Genomic DNA, 15,594 nt, shown 5'->3' on the forward strand with positions numbered 1-15,594 from the left:
ACAGAGGGCTCGCGAGTGCGTTGCCGGCATTTTAGGAATTGGTACGCTCTTTCCTTGGAGTACCCTAAGTGGAATTGGTTCGGAATTACTTACTGCTCACAGACACTCAATGCCAGAGGTCTCACGAGTGCGTTGCCGGCCTTTTAAGAATTGGTACACTCTATTTTGAAGTACTCTAAGTCGAATTGGTTCGGAATTACTTACCACTCACTAACACTCAATGCCAGAGGTCTCACGAGTGCGTTGCCGGCCTTTTAAGAATTGGTACACTCTTTTTTGAAGTACTCTAAGTCGAATTGGTTCGGAATTACTTACCGCTCACATACACTCAACGCCAGAGGTGTCGCGAGTGCGTTGCCGGCGTATTAAGAATTGGTACTGGTAAAAGGACCCTAAGTAGAATTAGTTTGGAAATACTACAGTGGGCAGCTGGTCCCTAAGGGCGGCAAAAATTCGTTACAAATTGTAAGTAAACTAAACAATTTGGAACGAATTTCCCACTAACCATGACGACAATGTCACAGACAATATACCTCCTCGATTGACATCATTTGCATTTAATGAATATCTTAGATGATGCCACAGTCTTAAAATAGCTTTGCAAGAAATTATGTATGCATTTATGATATTGTCCAATCATAAATTTAAAAAGGAAACCGCTGCAGACAGATGAATCAAACAAACCTTCATCTCTGATGCTGAGGAATGAATAGTGTAATGGTTGCAGCTCCTTACAAACGTTGTGTAAAAGAAAAAAAACTTGGCGATTAAAACAGTGGCGGAGAGTTTATTGCCAGTTCCCTTTCCGTTCTACGCCCTTGATTTGAGAACTGGCAGGAAATGTAAAATTAGAAGCATAAAATGTATATATGTCTGTTTTTGACGTTCATAAGTGTACATTACCTACATGAATAAATGATTTTGAATTTGATGTAACAAGCAAATACACACGCAAACTCATAATACTTATATTAATATTATTGTTGACGCGACAAAGTCAAAGGGCCGAAACACATAACGCAAACTGCTTATTTTTGCGGCGCCGCAACGCCAAAATCGGCAGTTGCGTTATGTGTTTCGGCGTCGCGAAACAGGGCATTATGGTAGGGTAACCATTTTCTCGTGATTTTTGAGTGTGGATAGACGTCTCTCTGCGATGGATCGTAATAAACTTATTGCTTATTTGTTATTAAGAAGACATTATTCTATCTTAAAAATACGACAAAGAAGATACTGGATACATCCATTAAGTAAGGGTATGAATCCAAATGGCGAGTTCTTTTCTAAAAAATACGAAGCATTAAAGATAGACGAAAAAAAATTTGTTGCCTACTTTAGAATGAGTATATCATCATTTGAAGAGCTATTAAGCGAGTTATCAAAATATATACAGAAGAAAAAAAATAAAGGAAGGAAACCAGTTACTGCTTTGGAAATGCTGGGCTTAACTTTAAGGTAAAACAAATAGGTTTCTTATTTTTTTTTTATTGATGTTTATGGCACTCGGAATCAAATGTTTAGTTTTATTTGTACCCCTGGCTTTATACACCTGTGGTACTAGCGGGGTGTCGATAAAAATTTTGCATCACTAGTGTTCATGGTTTGGGGGTACCTAGTGGTACAAAGCCAGGTTCAAATGAAACAAGACAGAATCAAATTAAGCTTTTTGCATTATACAATTTTCTTACTTTAAGAATACTTAAATAGGCCTTAAAAAATGTAATGATCAATTTAAGAAAAATCAAACTCCTCATCTTGTGAAACATAGGAAGTAGCTGACGTTTCGTCCAGTAAAAATGGTGAATTTATTGGACGTTGTTGGTTTGATGATGAGGTATCAGTCTGTTCAGTCATCGAACTTCCAGGAGTAGAAGTGTGGTAGCCACTCTGAACCGTATTATCGTATCTCATAGTTGAATATCCTTGATTATAACCCTGATGCTGATATTCTTGATTATAGCCGTGATGTGTATTTTGATGAATTGAAGGTTGAAGAATGTCCGTTAATATTTGAAGCACCCGACTTTGAAATATCAATGTTTGATTCTCATTTAACGTTTGTAGAGATGGTAAAATCCCCTTGAAAAAATGCAAATGTCTATTCTCCGGTGTTTTTAATATTGCCAATAAATCTTCTTCAATATCATCCTTATCATCTGCCTTTCGTTTTCGTGGTTGACTTTTATAACGAGGCAATGCCGTTATTTCATTCTCAATATCTCCTTCCGCTACACATAAACTGGAATCAGTTGCATTTTGTGAAACCTTTTTCAAAAACTGTAATTGTTTATTCAAGTGATATTCTTTAATTTTTGCAGCTCCAGCTCCTGATCGATTGGCATCTTTTAGTTTTTTTTGATATTTAGCAAAATTATCTTTTATGGCCTTCCACTTCTTGACTAAATCATTACCTGCAACAAATAACTTCACAAGTGAAAAATAGTAATAAAGACTAAAATTCCCTAGATTCCATTTATACTACATATAAAATTACATATAAAATTTGATATAACTTTCATAAGTACTTTCGGTCCATCCAATTTCATATAAATGGCTGGCCGCCGAAAAAGAACAATTTTCTGCTTTTTCTTGACTTAGGCAAGTTAAAAACTGATTGACTTTGCCTAGAACAACCATAATGTAAAATATTTCTTGAGTACTTCTTTGAAAAACTACCTGTCTATCTTTGAAAATCTATTCCTTTAGCAACACTATTACCTGCGCAGTTTGAGTTTGATTATACCTACATTTGTATTATTTTATTATTTGCCTACTAATTATTATTTCATTTTAGATTTCTAGCAACCGGCAGTGACTTTAAAACCATGCATACGAATTACTTCCGAGGAGCAAGTACAATAGCAAAAATTGTAAGGACAGTTTGTCGCGCCATATGGAAACATCTATCAAGTCAAAATATACCTCCTATAACAAAACAGGTTCTAGAAGATGTCGCTATTGAGTTTGACAAGAAAGCAAATTTTCCTAACTGCATAGGAGCTCTTGATGGTAAACATGTCCGTATTACATGTCCTGCGCACAGTGGATCACTGTTTTACAATTATAAGGGCTATAATTCAATAGTTTTATTAGCTCTTGTAGATTCTAGATATAGATTCATTTTTGTCGATATAGGAGCGTATGGCAAGGAAAGTGACTCCACCGTTTTCCAGAACTCTAAACTTTATGATTTGATTATGACACGCAAATTACCTATTCCTGTACCAAAGCCTTTACCAGGTTCTCAAAATGAAACTCCATTTGTTTTTGTAGGAGATGAAGCATTCTCAATTTCGAATAACGTCATGCGCCCTTACTCAGGGAAACATTTGTCGGTACAACAAAGAGTTTACAATTATCGACTGAGTCGTGCCCGAAGATATGTCGAGTGCGCTTTTGGCATCCTAGCCAATAAATGGCGCATATTTCATCGATCTATGAATGTGCAATACGAATTTGCGACAGACATTATCAAGGCATGTTGTGTAATGCACAACTTTGTTTTGAATCGAGATATCGGTCGCTTGTACTCCACAAGCGACCGATGACATTATCTTTGATGATTCTGATCTGCAAATGTTGCATTTGCCCACAGCAAATGAAAATAATTTAAGCCCACATCTAATACGGAATGATTTTTGTAATTACTTTTCCAGTGATGTTGGCGCCCTAAGTTGGCAATTAAACAAAATATGAATGTTCGTATACCTACTCAGTTCAAAATACAAATAATACCTTAATACATTTGATTCAAACTATTTAACATGTTGTGAACTGCGAATAAACAATTTAAATGGCAATTTTGTTTTATTTATAGTATTTGTTTACCTTTTTGAATAAGAGCGCGAGAAAAAATATAATTTTAACTTAGAGAAAATCTTTTGCATAGGGCATTAAAATAAATGGTGTATTTCATATGATTAAAAAAAAAAAGATACATGCTACTTACATTAAACTACAATTTTTACAATTTAAACCGCGGATCAGATTTTTACGTTTTTACTACAGTAAAAATTGTAGTTTTATTGTGAATAGTGATCGCGTAAACCTAAGACAATACTATGTTACTACTTACCCAGTTTTGATTTTTCGGTTGAGTTTTTTTCCTTGTAATCAACATAAAAGATCTCACAAATGCTTTTCCATGCTTCTTGTTTTATAAATTTGTCTTTATAGGTTTTGTCACTAGTATCCCACAAACAACGGTGTTCCTGAACCGAAGATATAAACAGATCGACGTCAACGTCAGACATTTTAATTTTAAAACTGCTTCTCGGTTGACACGTGTTGTTTGCAAGAGTGTTAGAAACAAACTGCATCCTTGTCAACAAGTATGACGTCATAACGCTGGAATTCGCGTCGTGCGTTGCGGCGCCGCACCGCTATAGCGCACTGCCGATTTCAGCGGCGCGGCGCCGCAACGCGCTTATGTGTTTCGGCCCTTATAATTCGATAGAGCTGGCTGCACGCACGAAAAAATATGACTCATGCAGCGTTACCTCGCGGCGCGGCGTTACCTCGCGAAGCGTCGTTACCTCTGATGCGTTCCATTTAAAGTTTGAAGTGCAAGCGTATTTATGCGTACAAATAAATGTAACTTGATCAATTCATTTGTGATTTCCATTTACCTCCTCTATATCCATACAAAATTTTCTTTTGAAGATTCAACCATTCCATCAGTAACTGATTTTTTATCACCAGTTTATGTGTATACATATTACGGAGCCAGTATTCTGAAGAACGCTGTTAAAAGAGAATTTCCAAATAGAAGGTAACATACTTTAACCCAGCTACGATCTCCATGGCTCCGTTGAAGTTTCCTATGTTCCAGCACGTCAGTGCCACGCGTAGGATGCAGGCGAGAACTTCTTTTCTCTCCTCTGTCGAGCCCTGGTTGAGGACAAGATCTGTCACCCACGCAGACACCTGAAAAGAAAGACAAGGATTGAATGATTTTTATTTAATAATCCGTTCCGAATTAATCGATTCCCATATCACCCACCCGCATAATATATGAGTCAAGTAAAAAATAAACGTAACTCGGGGTCTCCCGCGGTAAAGCTATTATATATAAAGCATAGCATTATTCACCATCTTATGCAATTATAATTATTTATTTATGCAGTATTTGTTTTTCTTTGATATTAATTCAATGTACCATTCTATCAGACTCAGTCTAACAGGCCTATGTAGTCTGTCTTACTCTAATGAGTACCGGTCGCGCTTACGCTACGTCACCGATCTCGTCAGAGAGATGTGAGTACAGAGTATGCGTTCTGTCCCGCTCTAACGCGTATTGGCCGCGTATTACGTCATCGAGTGTTAGGTTTTAATTTTCGTTACGGAATTTCTTGATTCGGTCGCTGCGCTCAAAGCTCGCGATAAAATCTTTGCTAATAGCTTAAATATGTTTAGACCCACATAAACAAAAGTAACATGTCCTCTATCATAGATTTTAATAGGTATGCTATATTATGTATGTATAGTGACCATTTGTTCTTTGACTCGAAAAGGAATATTGGTTTAATTTAGGTCAAATTATAAGTAATATATTTAGAAAAAGTTAGTTCATTTAAAAGTTACCAAAAAAAAAATGTTTATCAGAAGAAGAAATTTCTTGTGACGATTTCAAATTAGAATTGAACTTCTCTCACGTTTTTTTCATAAGCCGCTGCTCAAATTGTCACGCGATTTCTGAAAACAGGACAATTTGAGGCCCGTTCATTTCAGAGAAACCAGGTCTCCTTATTGGAAAAAGGGACACTATAATATAATATAATGTGACTTACGCTCTATGGCTCACACAATACTCATCACTACATATTATAAAACAAAGTCGCTTTCTCTGTCCCTATGTCCCTTTGTATGCTTAAATCTTTGAAACTACGCAACGGATTTTGATGCGGTTTAATAGATAGAGTGATTCAAGAGGAATGAAAAAGTTTATATGTATAATAACATCCATTAAATAGTGGAGAAGTACTGTTATTTTTGAGGTTTCTAATGTGATGTCGTAAATAATTACATTTTTTCCGCTTACATTGCAAACGCAGGCTGAACCCTACGAGTTTTATCAAAATATTGCACTTAGTATTGTACACATTGAAAAGGTCTACAGAAAAGTCCGTAATGGTATATGTCTATCTCTTATGGATAACCCACATTTTTATATAGGTACAACGTTCACAGATTTTCTGTAGTGTATTTAGTATCAGCATTGCACCCGTGCGAAGCCGGGGCGGGTCGCTTGTTTCATAATAAACACACTAAAATTATCCATGACATGTCCCTATGGAAGGAATTTCATTAATTATTCAGCGAATCGATTTTCAAAAGAGTCGGCCATTCCAATTAAATAAACTAATTTGGTTAACCTATTAAAAATGGTGAGTGTACAGTAGTAGGGATTCACGGGTTCTGCCTCACTCGCTGCCTCAGTCAACCTAACCCCCCGTGCCGGGTCTGCCTCACTCGCTGCCTCAGTCAACCTAACCCCCCGTGTGTTTCTGGCTCAGCGGCAGTCCCCGCCTAAAAAAAAAAAAAAAAAAAAAAAAAAAAAGTTTGGTCTCTTTCCCCACTAAACAGACCGTGCTGAGTCGATAGCACTCACTCCCGAAGCGATATTTCTCTCTGTTTCGAAGTTAGGTTTTGCTATACGTTGCAAATTAATCGATTTACTAATCACCTCATAATAAGAATGTAACGTCTCGTCCAAATCCTCATTTACTAATCACCGAGTCAGTTTCGTATCCATAATTAGCAAATTACCATGCGCATTTACCTGCAAATGCACCAAAACAGATGGGAAAAGTATTTACTGAACATTAAAAATATGATTTCCGTGTTTTATGTGTTTATTTGCATTATGTTACAATACAACTTTACTAGTGTCATTTCTTGGTGAGTCATACGAAAAATTTCTGAGGTAATCTTCCAAGCTGAAACCCCAGAACTTGTAGTACAAATATACTACACAATACTCCCCACAAAAGGCAGAATAGATGTCCTGAACGCTAGCTGTATTATAGCTCCATACCCGACAATTTCTTCTTAAAAAATCCGCTATTACTCTAATAGGTTTACGTCCAAATGAATCAAAATATTCTCCAACTTTTTCGTGGTTGATATGAATAGCTACCCAATGAGATCCTGGTTGTGAGTCAGGGTCGAGATTGCATATAATAAATGTGGGTAAGTGTACGTGCATTGGTAGGCGATTCGAGGGGTACACGCTATACTGGATGCTGGGATGTATTTTATGGAGACTCATTTGCAGGTTTAATGTATTCATTTTTACTCCAACGCGTTTGACCTTCTACTCTTTGTATTTAACAAAAACGGAAAGGACCCTTGAGAATCACGTTGTGCTTACTTAGCAATTTAATACTGTCTTCGAAAACTATCGGAAGTTTATCAGAGCGAATTCGCAAAAGCGACATTAAATCCATAACTGTTAAGATACTTGTATATTTAGAAATAAATAGATCCGCTTACGTTCAATATTTATTCATGATTTGACAAACTTACAATATTTAAAAAATTACACAAACACGGATAAAATCATTACATTACTTATTGTACATACGTTATATGACTGTTGTATTATTAACAAGTTTGGTATAAAAAAATAAAAACATTTTGATTACAATATACTATGATAAGAAATAACAATTATTTTAGTATTCAGAGAAACTTATTTTATATCAAAACATGACTTAAAATGAGTAGACATACTTTTATGATTGCATTAATTATGACAGATTCACATAATACTTTCTCTTTTCATAAAATACAAAAGTAGAAAAGTTGCAACGGAATGTAACAAAAATGAGATTCTGTAGTTGAAATATTATTATATTATCCCATACATTTTCAGATAATGCATCAGTCATACATAATAAAAACTTACAAAATGTGATGTATCCTAACTTTAGTGACAAAAATAGCATTTTTTCTTTTAAACATTATATTTGGCGGTTAAATAGAAGCAACATTTACTAATAAAATGTATTAAAATAGACAGAAATTATAATAACATAGGGCAGGAGAAAGTAAATTAGATATTTAATTATAAACTATAAATTCTTGTTAAACAGTAAAAATATTAACAGGTTTAATGAAGATCTAAAACAATAACAATACTTGTCTTTTTAGTAATAAAAAATCAAAATTGTTATACAATTATAAGAAGAAACTAAAAAAAATTAAATACTATTACCTATTTTAACACCAACAATAAGATTTAAAATGTACATGTTGTCATTAATAAATATTTATCCTAACTATAATTTTTTCAGAACTTTACAATTACTTTTTTTTACAATTTAAAGCTAGTCATTTGTCAGGTTATAATTTTTATGATACATTGAATTCCTAATTACCCTAAGACCATAACTTTGATTACACTACTTATTTATTAATATTATGATACATTTATATATGATACAATTATAAATCTTAAATAATCCATAATACTAGTATTGGAATCTGTAATTAATTATTAACCATAAATATATTTATGTTGTGTTGTATAGATCTCTCAAAATCCTATAAGTAATTAAAATGTCATAGAACATAGACAAATCGAAAAGTGTATGTAGGTAAAACTCATGTGCGTATTCTAAAATATTTTATCTGAATTTTTTGGAGTTTAAATTATGTAGGTACTGATTTCGAATAAGCCTCTTAGACCTTTAATGTGAATAGTAGAAAAATAATAGCAATAGGTGAACAAACAGTCTACTAGTAATAAATAAGACGCAAATGTTGACGATTTGTTAACACAAAAATAATCACATAATCTGGAGTTCCTCTTAGAGTGGAATAATATAGTTTTATACACTTAATTAGTTCTTATAGTGTTTTAATGCCATCCACCAAATTAAAACTTACACAAACTACAAGGTACATACGCGAATGTAAATACAGATATTAGTTTTATAAACTGTTCTATTAAACTGGCATTATTACAAGAGTTACGTTTAATTTTGACAAAACTTTTGCTGGAAGTATGTACGAAATTTGTTTAAGTAATTTACTTTTTGAGGGATTCGTTATTTACTGATAAAATTTCTTCCAAATATTTAGAAGAAATCTTTGTATTGTAGGTAGTAAAAAAACTTAATGTTTTGAAGCATATAAAAATAATACTAATTCTTTTGTGAAATCCTTCAGTGTATATATTTCAAATTATTTTAACTTTATTGAAAGGTGTATGTATTATATGTATAACAATCTAAAAATAATCAAAGAAATACAAACAATTATTTCATTTAGGTTTGAAGTGCCACAAGTATTAATCATCATTTTTTAAATATATAGCAAACGAGCCTGCGGAACGTCCAGTAAGGGACGACTCGATTTATTTTTATATGTTATAGTAAAATTAAAAAAAGACAAATACCTTCCACAAAAACTGCATAATATACTTTAAAATCTTGTAATTGTCTAGAGGTAGCTTTTCGAGAATCAATATTTTCACCTTTCTTGCCTTCCTAGGTATTACCCAGGCTGAAAATATAAATTAAATACATTCCTTTAATTATGACCAACTTCATTAAAATTAGATTAACAATTCTACTCCTGTTTTGTACATATATTTTCTGTTAAGGAAAACTAATATTTTTATGCCAAGACAGAAATAGTTGTTTCCTAGAACTTTAGGACGAAACACGAGAGTAGTTTATTATTTTATATGAGTAAATATATTTTAGGGATTAACCTTAGCTTTATAGTATATACAAGTAAATACACAAATATACTAAACATGTATTTAGTAAATTTCTGTAGCACATTTTAATCACATATTATTGAATTTTCCATCTATGAGTTTTATTCACTAATTGATTTAAATAAACTCGGTTATCATGTTATAAAAATGTAACAGATTTTAATGTATTGAAAACTACAAATAAATTTACTTAAAATATGCATAGATAACCCGCAAATTCTTATACCCACTAAGTACAATTATGATAGTATGTTCATAATACAAAAAACAAATTTTATTATTTCAGAAATAAATAACATAAAAAACCAATATTTATATTTACTAACCTTCATATTTGCTAACTACGTCATAAAAAAATTTGGTTTTTTATGTTATTTATTTCTGAAATAATAAAATTTGTTTTTTGTATTATGAACATACTATCATAATTGTACTTAGTGGGTATAAGAATTTGCGGGTTATCTATGCATATTTTAAGTAAATTTATTTGTAGTTTTCAATACATTAAAATCTGTTACATTTTTATAACATGATAACCGAGTTTATTTAAATCAATTAGTGAATAAAACTCATAGATGGAAAATTCAATAATATGTGATTAAAATGTGCTACAGAAATTTACTAAATACATGTTTAGTATATTTGTGTATTTACTTGTATATACTATAAAGCTAAGGTTAATCCCTAAAATATATTTACTCATATAAAATAATAAACTACTCTCGTGTTTCGTCCTAAAGTTCTAGGAAACAACTATTTCTGTCTTGGCATAAAAATATTAGTTTTCCTTAACAGAAAATATATGTACAAAACAGGAGTAGAATTGTTAATCTAATTTTAATGAAGTTGGTCATAATTAAAGGAATGTATTTAATTTATATTTTCAGCCTGGGTAATACCTAGGAAGGCAAGAAAGGTGAAAATATTGATTCTCGAAAAGCTACCTCTAGACAATTACAAGATTTTAAAGTATATTATGCAGTTTTTGTGGAAGGTATTTGTCTTTTTTTAATTTTACTATAACATATAAAAATAAATCGAGTCGTCCCTTACTGGACGTTCCGCAGGCTCGTTTGCTATATATTTAAAAAATGATGATTAATACTTGTGGCACTTCAAACCTAAATGAAATAATTGTTTGTATTTCTTTGATTATTTTTAGATTGTTATACATATAATACATACACCTTTCAATAAAGTTAAAATAATTTGAAATATATACACTGAAGGATTTCACAAAAGAATTAGTATTATTTTTATATGCTTCAAAACATTAAGTTTTTTTACTACCTACAATACAAAGATTTCTTCTAAATATTTGGAAGAAATTTTATCAGTAAATAACGAATCCCTCAAAAAGTAAATTACTTAAACAAATTTCGTACATACTTCCAGCAAAAGTTTTGTCAAAATTAAACGTAACTCTTGTAATAATGCCAGTTTAATAGAACAGTTTATAAAACTAATATCTGTATTTACATTCGCGTATGTACCTTGTAGTTTGTGTAAGTTTTAATTTGGTGGATGGCATTAAAACACTATAAGAACTAATTAAGTGTATAAAACTATATTATTCCACTCTAAGAGGAACTCCAGATTATGTGATTATTTTTGTGTTAACAAATCGTCAACATTTGCGTCTTATTTATTACTAGTAGACTGTTTGTTCACCTATTGCTATTATTTTTCTACTATTCACATTAAAGGTCTAAGAGGCTTATTCGAAATCAGTACCTACATAATTTAAACTCCAAAAAATTCAGATAAAATATTTTAGAATACGCACATGAGTTTTACCTACATACACTTTTCGATTTGTCTATGTTCTATGACATTTTAATTACTTATAGGATTTTGAGAGATCTATACAACACAACATAAATATATTTATGGTTAATAATTAATTACAGATTCCAATACTAGTATTATGGATTATTTAAGATTTATAATTGTATCATATATAAATGTATCATAATATTAATAAATAAGTAGTGTAATCAAAGTTATGGTCTTAGGGTAATTAGGAATTCAATGTATCATAAAAATTATAACCTGACAAATGACTAGCTTTAAATTGTAAAAAAAAGTAATTGTAAAGTTCTGAAAAAATTATAGTTAGGATAAATATTTATTAATGACAACATGTACATTTTAAATCTTATTGTTGGTGTTAAAATAGGTAATAGTATTTAATTTTTTTTAGTTTCTTCTTATAATTGTATAACAATTTTGATTTTTTATTACTAAAAAGACAAGTATTGTTATTGTTTTAGATCTTCATTAAACCTGTTAATATTTTTACTGTTTAACAAGAATTTATAGTTTATAATTAAATATCTAATTTACTTTCTCCTGCCCTATGTTATTATAATTTCTGTCTATTTTAATACATTTTATTAGTAAATGTTGCTTCTATTTAACCGCCAAATATAATGTTTAAAAGAAAAAATGCTATTTTTGTCACTAAAGTTAGGATACATCACATTTTGTAAGTTTTTATTATGTATGACTGATGCATTATCTGAAAATGTATGGGATAATATAATAATATTTCAACTACAGAATCTCATTTTTGTTACATTCCGTTGCAACTTTTCTACTTTTGTATTTTATGAAAAGAGAAAGTATTATGTGAATCTGTCATAATTAATGCAATCATAAAAGTATGTCTACTCATTTTAAGTCATGTTTTGATATAAAATAAGTTTCTCTGAATACTAAAATAATTGTTATTTCTTATCATAGTATATTGTAATCAAAATGTTTTTATTTTTTTATACCAAACTTGTTAATAATACAACAGTCATATAACGTATGTACAATAAGTAATGTAATGATTTTATCCGTGTTTGTGTAATTTTTTAAATATTGTAAGTTTGTCAAATCATGAATAAATATTGAACGTAAGCGGATCTATTTATTTCTAAATATACAAGTATCTTAACAGTTATGGATTTAATGTCGCTTTTGCGAATTCGCTCTGATAAACTTCCGATAGTTTTCGAAGACAGTATTAAATTGCTAAGTAAGCACAACGTGATTCTCAAGGGTCCTTTCCGTTTTTGTTAAATACAAAGAGTAGAAGGTCAAACGCGTTGGAGTAAAAATGAATACATTAAACCTGCAAATGAGTCTCCATAAAATACATCCCAGCATCCAGTATAGCGTGTACCCCTCGAATCGCCTACCAATGCACGTACACTTACCCACATTTATTATATGCAATCTCGACCCTGACTCACAACCAGGATCTCATTGGGTAGCTATTCATATCAACCACGAAAAAGTTGGAGAATATTTTGATTCATTTGGACGTAAACCTATTAGAGTAATAGCGGATTTTTTAAGAAGAAATTGTCGGGTATGGAGCTATAATACAGCTAGCGTTCAGGACATCTATTCTGCCTTTTGTGGGGAGTATTGTGTAGTATATTTGTACTACAAGTTCTGGGGTTTCAGCTTGGAAGATTACCTCAGAAATTTTTCGTATGACTCACCAAGAAATGACATGACACTAGTAAAGTTGTATTGTAACATAATGCAAATAAACACATAAAACACGGAAATCATATTTTTAATGTTCAGTAAATCCTTTTCCCATCTGTCCTGGTGCATTTGCAGGTAAATGCGCATGGTAATTTGCTAATTATGCATACGAAACTGACTCGGTGATTAGTAAATGAGGATTTGGACGAGACGTTACATTCTTATTATGAGGTGATTAGTAAATCGATTAATTTGCAACGTATAGCAAAACCTAACTTCGAAACAGAGAGAAATATCGCTTCGGGAGTGAGTGCTATCGACTCAGCACGGTCTGTTTAGTGGGGAAAGAGACCAAACTTTTTTTTTTTTTTTTTTTTTTTAGGTGGGGACTGCCGCTGAGCCAGAAACACACGGGGGGTTAGGTTGACTGAGGCAGCGAGTGAGGCAGTCCCCGGCACGGGGGGTTAGGTTGACTGAGGCAGCGAGTGAGGCAGAACCCGGCACGGGGGGTTAGGTTGACTGAGGCAGCGAGTGAGGCAGTCCCCGGCACGGGGGGTTAGGTTGACTGAGGCAGCGAGTGAGGCAGAACCCGGCACGGGGGGTTAGGTTGACTGAGGCAGCGAGTGAGGCAGAACCCGTGAATCCCTACTACTGTGTACACGTCAATACATACGTAAGAATTGAAACTTCTTTATCAACTTATTTACCGAAAAATAGTCTACTATATGCACTACTCGTGTTGGCCTAGTGGCTTCAGCGTGCGACTCTCATACCTGAGATCGTAGGCTCGATACCCGGCTGTGCACCAATGGACTTTCTTTCTATGTGCGCATTTATCATTTGCTCGAACGGTAAAGGAAAACATCGTGAGGAAACCGACATGTCTTAGACACAAAAAGTCGACGAGGTGTGTCAGGCACTGGAGGCTGATCACTTAACAAAAAAGATCATTTTTTAAATCTTATAGAAAAGTATGATTCAGAAGACTGAGGCCAAGACTAAAACATAATTTCAACTACGAAGTACGTGTATTTGGCACGAAGTCATAGCTAAGTGTTTAACCTTGCTATTTCACTTGAAGCGAGCACTTGAACACTTGCCAGTGTGGAAAGCCAAGAAAATATTGAAAAACATCGCTTATCTTGAGTTTTCTGGAAAAATCCATGTTTATTTTCAAACTGGCATATGAATATGTCGGAAAAGGCCCATACATAAGTAAAACACAAGATATAGTAATATCATATCAGATATCAATTATTTAATCAAATTCTAATAATAATTAAAGTCAAAAGAAATATCTTCTAAAATCTTATATCATTGTTACATTATAATAATAATAATAGCCTTTTTTATCGGACATTTCGGCATATTCTTTATTTTTATTTTTCGTAAATTGTTTCCTTCCACCCGAAACGTATCGGGGAAAGGATACTCCTACATTTCTTATGTAAGTATTATAAGAAATGTAGGAGTACTTAATAAACCCTTTTTATAAGGAACATATGGGGGCCGTCGCCTAGGATGACTCTCAATGCCAGAGTGCGTTGCCGGCCTTTGGAGGAACCTAAGTCAAATTGGTTCGAATACTTATGCATATATTCTCGTTACGTTCGTTATATCGTTAATAACGACACCGTTAAACTAAAATATTTGTAACTAGCGGCATGTCCCGGTTCTGCACTGGTAGATAAATGTCCACCATGTTTTGAAACATTTTTTGTGATTTTTACAGCTTGGGAAACATTGTTGTAGTTTTAAAAGGGATCCTTATTTTCTCTCTCTCTAATGCTCGATTACGCTGTCTCATTTGTACCAACAATCAAATACCGCCGACACATATGGTCTGGAATTGTGGACACTTATTGTGGATTAATTAAAAAATAATAAAGTATAAAATATAATATTACAATAAACAGTGATATGATATTTACGACGTATTCTGTGTCCGCCTAACAGGCACACACTTGGCCTTTTCGTAGACAATTTAAGTTCGCTATTTGATTTCGTTCCGTTCACTTTCTTTAAAGCGTTGACGTAATAACATTACCTACCCTCTGTAGGGTGACAATAAATTTTGCTTTTTCAATAAATCCCGTGAATTAAATAAATCAGTGTCGCTACAACCCTTTTTAGGTCTGGGCTTCAGGGTTCTCGGTTTGTTGACCGTTTATCGAAAGTCCATAAGTGGGAAATACAGCATTTCCATGCAGTGGCGTAGCTACATTGGTAACCCGGTGCGGAAGTTGGTGGTGTCACCCCATCGAAAGTAAAAAGCAATAAATTTTATATGATGCACATGGATCATGTCAAGATCGCGAGTATGGGGAATTTGTGGGAATCCCCGAATTCTACAGAGCTGAGCTAGTGCTAGTGGAGGA

At 32.8% G+C, this 15,594-nt stretch overlaps 2 protein-coding genes and 1 non-coding gene across 3 annotated transcripts in view; 1 reads left to right on the forward strand and 2 right to left on the reverse strand.

Moving 5' to 3' along the window:
• LOC110996604 (1-phosphatidylinositol 4,5-bisphosphate phosphodiesterase epsilon-1-like) overlaps positions 1-15,594 on the reverse strand; it is a 114,910-nt gene that overhangs the window by 48,243 nt on the left and 51,073 nt on the right. Inside the window, exon 5 of the mRNA XM_045633642.1 lies at positions 4,781-4,926. Within this exon, the coding sequence (XP_045489598.1) occupies positions 4,781-4,926 (146 nt within the window). The remainder of the gene's footprint in view (positions 1-4,780; positions 4,927-15,594) is intronic.
• On the forward strand, positions 1,157-3,800 carry LOC111002298. The gene is made up of 3 exons (XR_006751019.1): positions 1,157-1,455; positions 2,795-3,009; positions 3,274-3,800. It is a non-coding gene; the product is annotated as an uncharacterized LOC111002298 (transcript).
• LOC123690335 lies at positions 1,451-4,374 on the reverse strand. The gene is made up of 2 exons (XM_045633640.1): positions 4,076-4,374; positions 1,451-2,411 (listed from the first exon to the last, which is right to left on the reverse strand). The coding sequence occupies exons 1-2, from the start codon at positions 4,341-4,343 to the stop codon at positions 1,732-1,734; spliced, it is 948 nt and encodes a 315-aa protein (XP_045489596.1). The 5' UTR covers positions 4,344-4,374; the 3' UTR covers positions 1,451-1,731.

This window comes from Pieris rapae, chromosome 24, assembly GCF_905147795.1.
Source record: "Pieris rapae chromosome 24, ilPieRapa1.1, whole genome shotgun sequence".
Classification (NCBI taxonomy): Eukaryota; Metazoa; Arthropoda; class Insecta; order Lepidoptera; family Pieridae; genus Pieris; species Pieris rapae.